The sequence below is a fragment of the Cynocephalus volans genome, chromosome 9 (genome assembly GCF_027409185.1).
Source record: "Cynocephalus volans isolate mCynVol1 chromosome 9, mCynVol1.pri, whole genome shotgun sequence".
Taxonomy (NCBI): Eukaryota; Metazoa; Chordata; class Mammalia; order Dermoptera; family Cynocephalidae; genus Cynocephalus; species Cynocephalus volans.
Window position 1 is genome coordinate 65,582,581 of NC_084468.1, and position 14,224 is coordinate 65,596,804.

The following is a 14,224-nucleotide window of genomic DNA, read 5'->3' on the forward strand; positions in this document are numbered from 1 at the left end:
AAATGTAAAGTGTAACGTAATACCTGACACAGAGTAAGGGATCCTTAAGTGTTAGCCTTTATCATCACCATCATCATGATTGTTTATAAGGGAAGTAGGTAAAGACTCCTGCCTGGAAGAGCAGCTGGAAGTTGTTGCAATGTCCCAGGCCATCCTCTTGGATCCCAAACAGGCAGCTGCTTAGAGTGCAAAAAAGACCTCACTGAGGTGTGTGAAGAAACCTCACTGAATATTGACTCCTAATCTGTTTCCTTAAATGAACTTAAGCAAGTGTAAATCGTGAGACTCTTCAAAAGCCTGAAACTCCATATTTTTTTTAGGATTGGCTTCCTTCTTTAGCCCTAATCCACATGCTGTCTCCTTCCCTTCACTTCCCTCAGCCACAGGGGAGACCCTCCTCCCTTCTGGGTCCCTGACTCAATTCCTCATTCAGGTGACTCTCACTTTACTTTTTTAATCCCTGAATTCAGCCCTCAGAATTTCTCTGCGTGGGTCCCAGTCCCTTGTTATCAGTCTACGCCCTCTTCCTGATGCACGTGCGTCCTCACGCCTGCTTCCAGGGTTGCATACTTTTTCTAGTGTTCATTCTTTGCAGCCGTTCTCACTTTTATTAACTGAAGTTTCCCTCTTTCTTTTAACTGTACTTACATGTTCCCTTTTGGGATTAATGAGCTTTCCCCAGAGTTGTACATACACTTGTTCATAATAACCTTTCAGTCCATCGAAGCTCAATAGGAATATTCCCATTTCTAAAGCTTAATCTACATTATAATTATTTATTTCATATGCATGAGGTACGGTTTCTCAGGTCTTCATAGATTTGGGCAAGATTCACTTGCCACAAAACAAAGGGAGGAAAATAGGCTGGAGCATGCATCAGACATCCAGCGTGGAACTTAGGCCCATCTCTGCCTAAATTATCCAAAATGTCATTGTTCCTAGCTGGGATTTTTATTTAGGGATCTGAGTAACATATACAACTTTTCTCTGCATAACTCATTTATTTTGTTGTGTTTGTTTTTTTCATTTTCTGTCCCTCACAAGACAATATTTATATCAATCAGAAGAGACTAGGTTTTGCTTCAGTAACAAACAACTCCCATATCTCAGCAGCTTAAACCATAGGTTTATTTCTTGCTCATTCTAAATGTCCATTCAGGGACCTTCACTGATAAAGCAGTCACCATCTCAAACGTTGTCAGTCAACATGTCAAAGGGAAAAGAAACTCTGGAGAGGTGAAGGTGAGACACGTTTCTTCTGCTCAAAACACATTGACCAGAAGTACTTTCACGGCTCCCCCAACTGTAAGGGTCCCAGCTTAGGACCTAGCAAAATAGGAAAGTTTCCTCTGCAGCCAAGGTAGGGATCCAGGAATAGTTGTCAAACAGCATTAATGACCTCCAATGTGTTCATTAGGCATGTAGCATGTGACACTGTTAAATAAAACACAAAGCAATGTAGAAAAACTGGTCTCTACCTTCTTAGACTTCTTACTAGCCTCTAGGGCCTTAAGTCTTCCCCAATAGTAGATTTCAATACCATCATCCCCAGCACTCCATAATGACTTCCTGTTTTTAAATTATGCACCCATGACTTTTCTAAGAAAGCACGTTTTCTTTGTGCTTTTGCCACCAAGAATCTTAGCACCAAATTTGAACTATTCTACACACCGGGTAGCTGTTATTATCTGCAAGCAATTAATATCAGAAAAAGTGTATTTAAGGGGATCCACTTCAAAACAAGGACCAAAATATGATTTTGGATTATATACAGTTAAAAAGCAAAACAAATGGCTGTAAAAAAAAAAAAAAAAGTTTATTTACCCTTACTTTTAAAAACATTAAAGGTATAATTGCAACCATGTGCTAATCCTCAGAATGAAGAATTAATTATGATGACTTTTTTGGTCCTAATTTCTTCACAGAATTTTAAGATCACTCAGTGTTTTATTCTTTATATTTTGCCTCTTTTGAAAGATATTCAAGGTAACTATGCAGTTGATTTGCATTTTATTTGCTTGCTGTATTGGTTGTTTGCAATCCCACATCCAGCCAGAATGCAAATCTTGGTTAGAGCATGGTGTTATAACACCAAGGCCAAGGGTTTCTATCCTTGAACCAGCCAGCTGACAAAAAATAAAAATAAAAACAAAAACAAAAAACAACCAAACTGCAAAGACATTGATATGATGGCAGGAGACAGGAGCTAGTGCTAAGCTGCAAGGCCTGTTGGAGTAAGGTCTTATTCTACAGCTGGTCTCTTCACTAGTGAGTATTTCTGAGTTAGGAAGACTTTGCCTCCCTATGAGGCCTGTAACTGTGGAGACCTGGATAATGAATACCCAGATAGAGCATGAGAATCCCCGTGTGTGGAATGCATTTCTTGTAGTTAAGCTTGTCCTTGGCTTTCATTATTTTTTTCCTTTTGGCTCAGATTCCTTCAACTATTTCCCTTATTCTTTTGTATTTTTAACAAGTTGCTCAATAATTTGTAAGAGGAGGCAGGGTATAAATTAAAAAATGGACATAAATACGACTACTCAACTTTTTAATTACCCCAACTTGTTTTTTCAGAATCATCCACCTTGGGGAAGACGGGGTCTGTGAACTTTTCTTAAGGCAGTGAAGAAAGCTGCGCGGCTGAGGTTGCTTCAGTGAAGCTTGATACTTGTCCTATCTTTGTGGCCAGATCCTTCCTCCTAGAGAGCAGTAAATCAAGAACTGCGGGTGTGTCTTGGTTTTCTCATTTGGATGTTCCATAGGGTGTCACTGGGTACTTCCTGCTCTGGCATCTCTGTGAAATAAAAATCTTCCCTCTGAAGGAGAGAATCTCCTATTTCATTTATAAATCAAGTTAACTCCCATTCTTTGACTTTAAGAAAATAAGCTTTCTTCTCCTCCCAGCAAATATCTTCCCCTTGGTCTCTGCAGTTGCTAACACATGTTGTCCTGTGGTGGGAACAGTTAGAAAAGTATTAAACTTATTAAATAAAATTGCAAACCCCCACAATTCATGAAACACATCTCTATGGAACCCTTGCTATGTATAAGGAACTTTCTGTGCATTTGTTCACGTAATTCTCACACCATCTCTGTGTGGTTAGTCTTCTTGTTCCCATAGTTAGGCTGAGGAAATGGATGCTCTGAGAAGGTGTATATTTTGCCCAAGATCACCCAGTATTGGAAGCCAGATTAATACCCATGCTGGTCTGACTCCAGAGCTCCAGTCTTTACGCACCACTCTGCCTCCACTTTTCATATACTTTCCGTCCAGGTTGTGAAATTTGGAAAAGAATAATATCCCTCCTGGTAAAAAAAAAATAATAGAAGAAAGTGATTATATAATTTTTAATACTAAGTGTTGCATATGTATTCCAATTTAAAATAAATCTATGGCCCTGCTGGTCATCTTAAGTGTAAGAAACACATATTTCCGTTAGTAAGGCAAGGTCTCTTCAAAATGCAGAGTAAACAACATTATCCATATTTTATTTTTTAAGGATTATATTAATTAATTTTTTATGTTATTTTATTAATTTTTTTTTTACATTCTATGATGTTGTTGCAGAGCAACTGGGCGGGAGGGGGAGAGGAGAAAGGAGAAGGAAATGTGATGGAAGAAAGAGGCAGCAGGATTGAGGCCTGTGGCACACCCCACATTCCCACAGGGGAGACCAGGGGGCTAGGTCATTGCTGGGCTGGATGCCGATGTCAGGGGGTTGGGGCAAAAGCCCTCAGCTCCCACCTCCCCAACTCGGGAACCCAGGGCTCTTCTTGCTGTGGCTTGGTGGTCTTCGGTGGGCTGGTTGTGGGTGTGGAGATGCATGGCCAAGGCCCTCGGCCCCCCACTGCTCTGGCTCAAGAGAGCCTGGGGCACTTCCTGAGGTGGTTTGGTGGTTGTCACTGGGCTGGTTGGTCCTGTTGGGGAGCTGTAACTGAGGCCCAAGGCTCCCCACTGCCCTGGCTCAGGAGAGCCCAGGGTGCTTCCTGTGGCAGCTCGGTTGGTGGTCATCGCTGGGCTGATTGCTCATGTTGAGGGGGCATGACTGAGGCCCTCTGTCCCCCACCACCCCAGCTTGGGAGAGCCTGGGGTGCTTCCTGCAGTGGCTCATTGGTCATCACTGGGGTGGTTGTACTTGTTAAGGGAATGTGGCTGAGGCCCAAGGCCCCCACCCTCGGGACTGGTTGCAGGTGTTGGGCAGCATGGCTTAGGCCCCCAGCCCTCCCCCCTTTCTGGTTTGGTAGCCCAGGGGACTTCTGGTCCTTCTAGATGTTATAGGTGCTCTTTGTTGACATAAGACCTTTACTAGTTAATATGAAACTTTGTCTCTGGTTGTGGGTACTTTGTTTTTTCTTTCAGTTCTGTGCTGTATTATTTGCTGTTCCTACCACTCAGATTCTACACTGGAACTAATTTGTTGTCTTTTACTTACTTCTAAAATGGGGAAACTTCCTGTGGGGACCAGCACTTGAGCTCTGTGGTTGAGCTAAATTGCTGCTTTGCTGTTGATTCCCTGGGGAAGGAACAGCAGCTCGGGTTTTAATGAGTTGACTTTATAGGTACGTCCGGTTCTAGTGAAATCCAGTGCACTTGGGTTGTGTAGAAACACTGGTCTGGGCCTGAGTCTTTTCATCAAACGGCACTCCATGAAATTCTATATTTCTGATCAGTCTCCTCTGAGTGGTCCTATGCTGATTGGGGGGCAGATCAGCTGCCCTTGCTGTGCCCCAGAGTTCCGCTGGTGGGCCCACCGCCCATGCTCCAAACACTTCCCATGATGGGACGGGCTGTGCTCCAGTCCCCTGTGATGACTCACTGGCCTCTGAGTGGCTCCTTTTTTTCGGTTGTTGTGGCTCCTCAGTCCTATGTGGGTCCACGGGATCCCTATTAGTGACTTGCTGTCTGGAGGCCACCGAGGCCGTCTTCTCCCCTGCCACCTCCAAGCAACTTCATCTGAAAAGCACAGCTGCGGCTTTTTGCCAGCTCCTGCTCTGCATGCCAAGCAGCTCCAGCCTGGAAATAGCCAGGATTTGAAATGGTTGGAGGGGTATTTTCTTTCTCTCATCATGTGTTCTCCCACCTTCATGCACTCCATAGGTCTCTCCTCCTCTTACCCTGAGCTCTAGCCAATATTATCCATATTTTATAGATAAGAGACCCAGTCAGGGTCCTACAGGTAAAAAAGCCAGCATAGGGATTAGAGAACAGGATTCCCGATTCCTAGCCCAGCATGCTTTCTTCTACTACAACACCACCATTTCATTACCCAAAAAGGAATTTTGAACAGTATAAACCTAATGATTTAGGGCTAGACAAGAGGCAGGAGGGGAGGATGCGGGGACTCATACCTGGACCCTTGTGTCACTCAATGCAGCTCACAGAAATATTTCTCTGTTTTGTTTTAAAGTCCAGCGATTAGTTCTGGGTTCCAAAAAATGCTGATTAATTTCACAGGTATAGTTCCTGGAAGGAACTTTTATTTATTTTACTTTATTTCATTTTCCCTACTTTATGTACAACTCAAAACCAAGAATGCCCACCGGGTTGTGAGTAATGATAATTTCCAGTGAATAAAAAGCAACTTTCAAACGGCTTTCAGAGATTCTTAACGTATTTCTTTATCTTCTTATCTTTTTATCTCTCTAAATTTTGCTTACCTCTTTAGTACATTTATTGCCCTTACATAGAGCATATTTCTCCTCATTTCACCAACTGCACAAAACAGCAAACATGTTGTAGGTTAAGTTGCATTAACGGGAGTTATTGAATAGCCTCTCCCTTCCCACTCCTACCTTGTCATCATCCAGGAACGAAAATAGTCAGGAAAGGAAAATAAACCACTCAAGAATTTAGACATAAAATGCAGGTAAACTTCACTTGTGGTAGACTTTCACAGGATGAGTTCGATTTAGATTAAAACTCTAGACAGAACTGCATGTTAATGGAAGTCATTGCACATTCTGGTCTAGGTAGCAAGGCCATCTCCCTGACCCAGGGGCAGTGTGTACCAACTCTTTTTCTCGCAAGTAAGCTGTGAATTCTGTTGAACCTGTGAGCCATATTATAGGTTCAGAGTTCTTAGGATCCCTGAAAGAGAAGGATCAGAACACAGAAGTGTTGAGTGTCAGATTCTTCGGGCACTTGAAGGATTGGGCAGACAAATGAAGGAGCGTTACTTTGGAGACAAAGATCTGGGGGATTCTCAGAGGCAGCAGGCTGGAGAACATGGGCTTTGAAGTCAGAGTCTTGAATTCCAGTCCCAGCTCTATTATTTTACCGACTGTGCAAATTTGAGCAAGTCATTACACTCCTCTGAGCCTTAATATTCTCATTTATATAAAAAGACTATTATAATAACCTTACAAGAGTAGTTGTGACAATTAGAACAACACAATGATGTTATTGGAACACAAGAGGCACTCAACAACTGGTAGCAATGATGAAGAGGATTAATCCGTTTATATAATAATTACTGAGCACTGCTATGTGCCCCATACTGTTTTGTGCAGTGGGGATAGAGCAGTGAACAAGACAGACACAAATACCTGCGCTCATGGGGCTGACATTCCAGTAGGGGACAGACAATAAACAAGATGCGTAAGTAAAAATTGTAGGGCATGAATTAAGTGCTAAAGAAAAAATAAAGACAGAAAAGAGATGAGTAGTATTAGGAGAGGTTGAAATTTTAGAGGGGTAGTGAAGAAAGGTCCCGTCTAGAAGCTGAATTTGTATAAAGACCTGGAGGAAGTAAGGAAGAATGTCAAATGGTTCCCTGGGGGAGAAGAATTGTGGCTGAAGGAACAGCAGTTATGAGGACCCGGAGGCGGGAGTGTGCTTGGCGTACTCCGCTCACCACTGGGGGGCCAGGGACTGGTCTTGAGTCAGCGAGGGGCAGAGCAGTAAGAGGTGGAGAGGCAAGGCGGCCACGTCCAGCAGAGTCCGTGGTGCAGGGGCAGGACTTTGGTTTCTACTCTGAGTGTGATGCAGAGGGTCACCAGATGGCATGTGGCCTTATCTAACTGAGTGGTAACAGGATCACTAGTTTGCTGCCAGTGACATGCTTATGATCATGGTAATGCTGCGGCTGATGACATGTAGGGAAAGATGGAGACAGGGCAGGGAAGTCAGAGAGTCAAGGCCTTTGGATCTGGAGAAGCACAACCAAGAGCCAGTCCCAAAAGGGCAGCTTCACTCTTCCTCATTTAGGTTGGGCTAGAGGGATTAAGAGAGAGGGAAAGAGACAGCCTGGCTGCCTGCCCCTCCCAGCACCACATCCAGCTGCTGACATGGGCACACGCAACTCTCCCTTTTGTGCCTTCACCTGTATTTTAAATGTGCGCCTGTCGTAGCATATATCACCTAGTACTATGCTTATCTCTTTAAGGTCAGTTTCCCCAGTACTTGTTCAACAGTATTGATCTCCTGTTATGTGGTATTATGTTGGCTGCTGAATATTACAGCAATGTAAAAGACAATAAACAATTCGAAAACCAACCCTTCCCATGTCAGAAAAAGAACAATGAGTCATCAAAGCAAAATTAACTTAGTCCTATAGACGTGAATATATTTAGGATTTGAGAAGAGAAAAAGCATATTCATATTCTAGGCTCCAATGTATATATACACACCTTCTTTCTAATTTGTTAGCTTAAGGATTTCTCACTCGGTTGTACATAGTGTGTTATCTGTAGTCATTTAACCTGTTAACAATCACATTCTTGGAATAAGTAAGTCCTATGCAGGTGAAATTGGACCATGCTCAAGTATTTGTCCAAAGGTTTAAAATAATAAGCTTCATTTTTCACTGAATCTTGTTGACAGTATGAGCAGGATTTGGGGATAGAAGGAATATAATTCTCTTTGGTGAATAGTTCAAGAAAATTATTGTTAAACCTTTTATAAATATACGTTTTTTTTAAAAGTCTTAATAATTTTAGGTAAACTGTGAATAATTAACATAAACTTAAGATTTATGCATTTAGTTAGCCTCAGTACATTGAAATCAATTACGTTGTTGCCAGCATCAGCAAATCACCTTTATATCTCAGTTTATCATTTGTTATAATAAATGGAGTCAACCGGATAGATTAAGGTAGTTCACAGCCTTGTTCTAACCAATTGCTTCAACTTTCTTGTCAATCAGTGGCCAAAAAATAGCTTATCCACTAACAGTGATGTTACCAAATAGAAAGGTGGTGACAGGGACAGCAGCAACCAAGGAGGAGGAGGGGAACATGAGAGGCCTAAGTAATCCACAAAGGGATACAGTAGCCTTTAATCCAGTTAGTTGAAACTAGGTAGGCGAGGGGTCTACACTTTGAGACCCACTGGCTCAATTCAAGGCCTCACTTGGGCCTATTGGGTCGTCACCATTTGGAATAGTGCCCCTGGATGAATCTCAGCCTCACACAAGCTACAGGGCTCCTTTGATTCACTAGAGACTGTCTGACCTCCCAGGCAGAGTTACGTACATTGATGAATTTAAGCACCATAGGAACAGAAAGAACCCAGCCTTGTTTTTATTATTATGGGTTCACTGACATGCCTCAGTGAATGTGCATTTTTTGTTTATTTTATTTTTTCCTTTTTAATTTAATTCTTGTTTCTTTTTTTAATTTTAATTTTATTTTTTCATGTTTGTTTTTCTTACAAACTTCTGTGTTGAAGGCATTTTTTAAAAATACAAATATAGTAGATATATTAAAAATATACTAGAAAGTAAATTCCTAGAAAGGAGAGAATACAGTCTGTTTCCTTCCTTAATATTGCCTAGAACAGTACCTGACAAATGGCAGATGTTCAAAAAATATTTGTAGGATGGATAAAAAAATGAATGTGTTCACCAAGTTTCTGACCATGAGAAGTTTAAAACCTGGAAGAGAGGATAGAGCATGATCAAAAAAACCTATGACAAAGATAGTGATTAAGGCTTCTCTTGAGACAAGTAGAAACCATTCAGAAAAGAGAGAGAAAGAGATTCTGTCTGGGTTGATAAGAAGTTTCATAATGGAGGAGGGATATTTGGAGGAAAAGAGGAGGAAGAGGAGACAAAGAAACTAAAAATATAGGATAGGGGCTTATTCAAAAGAGCAGTGTTGGGAATACGATGTAAAAGTCATCTTCTGGTCATAATTAAAACCCAAGACAGCATGAATCACAGAAACAGTGTGAAGGAAGAGATTTGAGAATCATAGTATGTAGTAGGTGCCCAATTAATGTTTAATAAATAAATGTCATTTCAAAAAATCATTCAGCCCCCATTTTTTCAATTACATGAAAGACTATATTAATTGACTTTTTAAAATTAAGTATTTTAAACCTAAAAGTTCAGTGCAAAATGAAGAGATTGTGAGGAACTCTGTAAATACAAAAGGTTATGGAAGTAGCTTCTGAGAACAGTGAACGACAGTGAAACTCTTTATGGTAGAAACAAACAATGTTTGTTTTCACCTTAAATCAGCCATGAGAAGGACACGATATAAACTATACAAATGAACTTTTTTGACTTACTTTTTTTGTATAAGAAATCGATCATTTCCTAGGTCTCATTTCATTCCCATTTTATTGATATTGTTGGCAAATAGTACAGAGGGTGTTCAATTCCACAAACTGCAACTTGAGCAGGGTCATATCTACAGTGTTCATCATTGTACCCCCAGGTTTTAGCTCCATTCCTGAGACACAGTAAATGCTCAATAAATATTTGAATGGATGACCCAATATCTTCTGAGGAGGTCCTATGTGCAAAGCTCTGGGTAGGCATTTTGGGGTAAGTAAAGAAGGAGCCGTGATTCCTGTCTTCAAAGAGTTCACAGTCCAAGCTGGGCATGGGTGGGGCTGTGGGTGGAGAACAGACATAAACATAAATAGCTTTCCTGAAAGACAGGGTGTGATAACCACAGCAGCATGTTAAAGTAGTATAAAAATAATAAATTATTTAGATGTCACTTCATAGTTTATGTATCATTTTATTCATTTGGTCCTCTAAAAATGGAGGAAAGAGGGATTCCTTCTTAAAAGAACAGATTGCAGGGAGGGAGGGGTAGGGTGGGTATTGATGAGAGGCCTGGAAAGTCTTGGAGGAGACAGGATTTGAACTGACCTCAAAGGATGAGTATGATTACAGCTAAGCCTTATGGAATGTATACTGTGTGCAAGGCACTGTGTAAGCACTTTACTTGCATGAACTCATTTAACCCTCACAACATTCCACATGATAGTACTATCATTTTTCAGAAGAGTAAAGTGAGTCACAGCAAGATTGAATAACCTGCTCAAAGTCACACAGCTAGTAAGTGGCAGGGCCTTATAGTCGCTCCAGAGCGCCCAATCTTGGCCATTATAGTATATTGCAGTTTCAATAGGTGGCTCAAGGGTATAGCAGAGTGTGGAGAGAAATCCAGGTAGAAGGAAAGCCTGAGCAGCTGATAAGGCCTTAAGTGGGCGTGTGCCCAGTGTGTATGGGAGACAGTGAATTTACAGAGGATTGGTAGGGAATTTAACAGAATGAAATGGGTAGAGAGGCAGGAGGAAATGACCATCAATACATGATAGTTAAATGCACAATGTTACATATATACTGTAGAATATTATGCAGCAAATACCCAAGATGCTATAGTAGAATATTTTATGAATGGAAATATCTTCATGATAGATGATTTGTGAAAACAATAGCTGCCACTTTTGAGACCTTACAATTAGCCAGGATCTGTGTTTACCAATTCTTGTGGATTATCTCATTAATTCTCATTGCAATTCTGTGAGGTGGGTAATATTTGTTCCACTTTATAGATGAAGATTCTGAGGCTTAGAGAGAATGAATAACTTCTTGTTACCTAGTTTCTCTGTCTGACTCCTCAAACTCTTAACCACCTCACTTTAATGCCCCTCTATTAAGTGCCACAAGACATTTGAGGAGGTATGTATATTGTCATATCATCTTTGTAAAAAAAAATATATATATATGAAATTTATAAACCAAACTGTAAACAGTGGCTACCTTTAGAGATTAACATGGAGGTAGCCGGGGTAAGACTCACTTTCCCATTTCCCTTTACATGCTTTCTGTATTATTTTCAACCTTCACAGCAAATTAATATAAAATTTAATAATAAATTAATTAACATTAATCAATAAATTAATAAAGTAGGGCCGAGCCAGTGGCGCACTCGGGAGAGTGCGGCGCTGGGAGCGCGGCAACGCTTCCGCTGCGGGTTCGGATCCTATATAGGAATGGCCGGTGCACTCACTGGCTGAGTGCCGGTCACGGAAAAAGACAAAAAAAAAAAAAAATTAATAAAGTATTACTTTTAGCACATATTATTTAATATTTGAAATAAAAGCTAAGCTTTTAAATTTTTGATTTTTTATATATAAAATAAAAGCTATTATATATATTAAGCATATATTAGTATTTGGTGTATTTTATATATCTTAAGACCTATTGAAGGTTTTTGAACATGTGGGAAATTCTGGAGAGTAATTACTGAAAAAAGAGAAAATATGAGTCAAGTTTTGTTTACTCGTTTTTTGTTTTCTCTTTTCTTCCCTTACATCATTATTGACATCACACAAGTATCCACTGGCATTTGGCACCAGTTCGAGCATTACTTTTCTTTATTTGTTTCCAAAGCAGATGATCAACTTATAGAATATTACATCATTTACTTTTTTATTATGTTTATTGTTTGCTTTCCCTCCTCTGTCCATCAACCTAAGCACCAGAAGAACATAGGTTTTTGTCTGTTTTGTCCACTAGTATAACCGAAGCATTTGGAACCATTTCTGGTGCTAAGCAGGTATTGAGTAACTTTGTTGAGTGAATTATAATGGTTTTAATAGACTTTAGTTTTTAGAGCTTTAGGTTCACAGTAAAAGTGAGCAGAAGGTACAGAGATTTCCCATACGACTTCTGCCCCCACATACGCACAGCCTCCCCCAGTATCAAAGCCTTTGTTGCAGTTGATGAACCTACATTTGACACATCATTATCACCCAACGTCCACAGTTTACATTAGGGTTCACTTTCGGTGTTGTACATTCTATGGGTTTTGACAAAGGTATAATGACGTGTATCCACCATTATATTATCACACAGAGTAGTTTCACTGCCCTTAAAATCCTCTGTGCCCCACCTAGTCATCCCTCCCTCCCCTCCAACCTCAGACAACCACTGATCTTTTTACTGTCTCCACAGTTTAGCCTTTTCCAGATTGTCATATACTTGGAATCACATAGTATGTAGCCTTTGGAAATTGGCTTCTTTCACTTAGCCATACACATTCAAGTTTCCTTCATGTTTTTTCATGGCTTGATAACTCATTTCTTTTCAGCACTGATTAATATTCCATTGTCTGAACCTATCACTTTATCCAATGAATTATAATTTTAGACCAAAAAATGAGGCAGTAACTCAACTTGTAGAGGAATAGAACAGTTGCTCTGAGTGGACTGGGGAGTTGAGGATGTGAGTTGGGGCTAGCGCCTGGGATGGCGGCCTTTGGATGGGAGCTGAGAGCGCCCATTCATTGTCTAGTGGTTGATGTCCCTGTGCGCAGGCAGGGCGCCGGGTGCTGGAGGGCGTGGAAACGGGAGCCGGTCCCTGCCTTCTCGAGGCTTACCCTCGGGCTGGGTGCTTCGGGGCGTGTCGTAGCCGGTCTGTCCTCTCTGCAGGAGTCCAGGCATGTTCCGGACAGCCCGACGGACCCCGGGGGGCCGGGCGGAAGCTCACTGCTCCTCTCTCTCTCTCTGTGTGTCTCTCCGAGCAGATCGAAGAAGGGGGCAAAGCAGACTCGGTGAGCTCCAAACTGCAGGCCGGAGACGAGGTCGTGCACATCAACGAGGTCGCGCTGAGCAGCTCCAGGAGGGAGGCCGTCTCGCTGGTGAAAGGATCCTACAAGACCCTGCGGCTGGTGGTGCGCAGGTAGGTGGGTCGGCGCCCCCACGCTGCTCCCCCTACCGCCTCAGCCCACCTCCTGGAACAGAGCTCGGGGTTGGTAGCTTATCTTAAACCTCCCTGTGGGTCCCTATGCCTTTTGAAATGTTTCTTTCCTTTTTTTCTTGCCCATCTGGTGAGATGTAAGAAGGAAGAGGGGAGAAGACCTTTCAGGCACTGTTTGCTGTCTTGAACCACTGGCTTTCCCAGCAGATACTGGCCCGTCAGGGATGGGCCTCAAGGTACTTCCTAAATTTCCAGGCTTGATGAAATGGGACATTCATCCCAGATATGGTTGGAGCTCTAAGAACCTTTGTCTCATGGGACTAAAGAAAGCCATTGGCTTGGAGCTTTAGGCGGTATGCATGAGCCCATGAGCCGCACCTACAACACAGCCTTCTTAAAATTCCCTTTTGTTTTGTTTTCTGGTCTCAACAGTGGTCCTTCCTATGTTGGAAAAGGTTTGGGCTGTGATTGGTTTTAATGCCTTAAAGTAAGAAGCTTTGTATTCCCAGGAACCAACTCTTGGTGGAAGGAATTGTTTATGGGAAAGGGAAAGGAATTGAATTACTTTTGATGCCCATTACAAACCAAGCACTGCTCGAGGTGTTTCATATGTTAGCTCATAGAACCTGCACACAAGCCCCGTGAGGTAGCTATCACTATCCCCATTTTATAGGCAAGAGTAAGTTAATGAAAGTAGCAGAGCTGATAAGTTGAAAAGCCAGAAGACAGTCTACATTGCCTGGTTCTACTTCTTCAGGTCACCTTGACCTACTAAGCCCTAGGCCCACACATTTTGCATATTTGGATATTTCTTCATTAATCAGGTTTCAGCTGCCTCACATGGCAACTAATGTTACGTTGACTGGGGCTTTAGGAGTCATCACTGTGGGAAGTAAGCTGGTCTTTCATCACACCACGCATGGTCTCTGATGAGACATTCACTCCTGCATTCATTCATTCATTCCTCAAATGTCTCCTGAGTGAGCCCTTGGGGAACAGCAGCTCCTCCCAGTCACAAAAACACTGTGCCTCCAGGCTCTAGTGACTCTCCTTAGTGTGCTGGGCTGTGTCTGGCCTCTCTTCAGGGCCATCAAGCACAAGTTGCTCCTCTGGTGGCCAGTGATGCAGAGTGGCTCAAGGCATAGACACCAGGGTCAGATCAGATCTGGGTTCAAATTCCAGGGCTGTCACCTTCTAACTGTGTGACTTTGGGCAAATTGCTTAACCTCACTAGAGATTCAGTTTCCTCATCTTTAAATGAGAATTAAAACATCTGCTTTACA

The 14,224-nt window shown here is 41.9% G+C and overlaps 1 protein-coding gene across 1 annotated transcript in view; it reads left to right on the forward strand.

Moving 5' to 3' along the window:
* Positions 1-14,224, forward strand: part of SHROOM3 (shroom family member 3) — a 284,376-nt gene that overhangs the window by 83,504 nt on the left and 186,648 nt on the right. Inside the window, exon 2 of the mRNA XM_063108523.1 lies at positions 12,769-12,923. Coding sequence (XP_062964593.1) covers positions 12,769-12,923 — 155 coding nt within the window. The remainder of the gene's footprint in view (positions 1-12,768; positions 12,924-14,224) is intronic.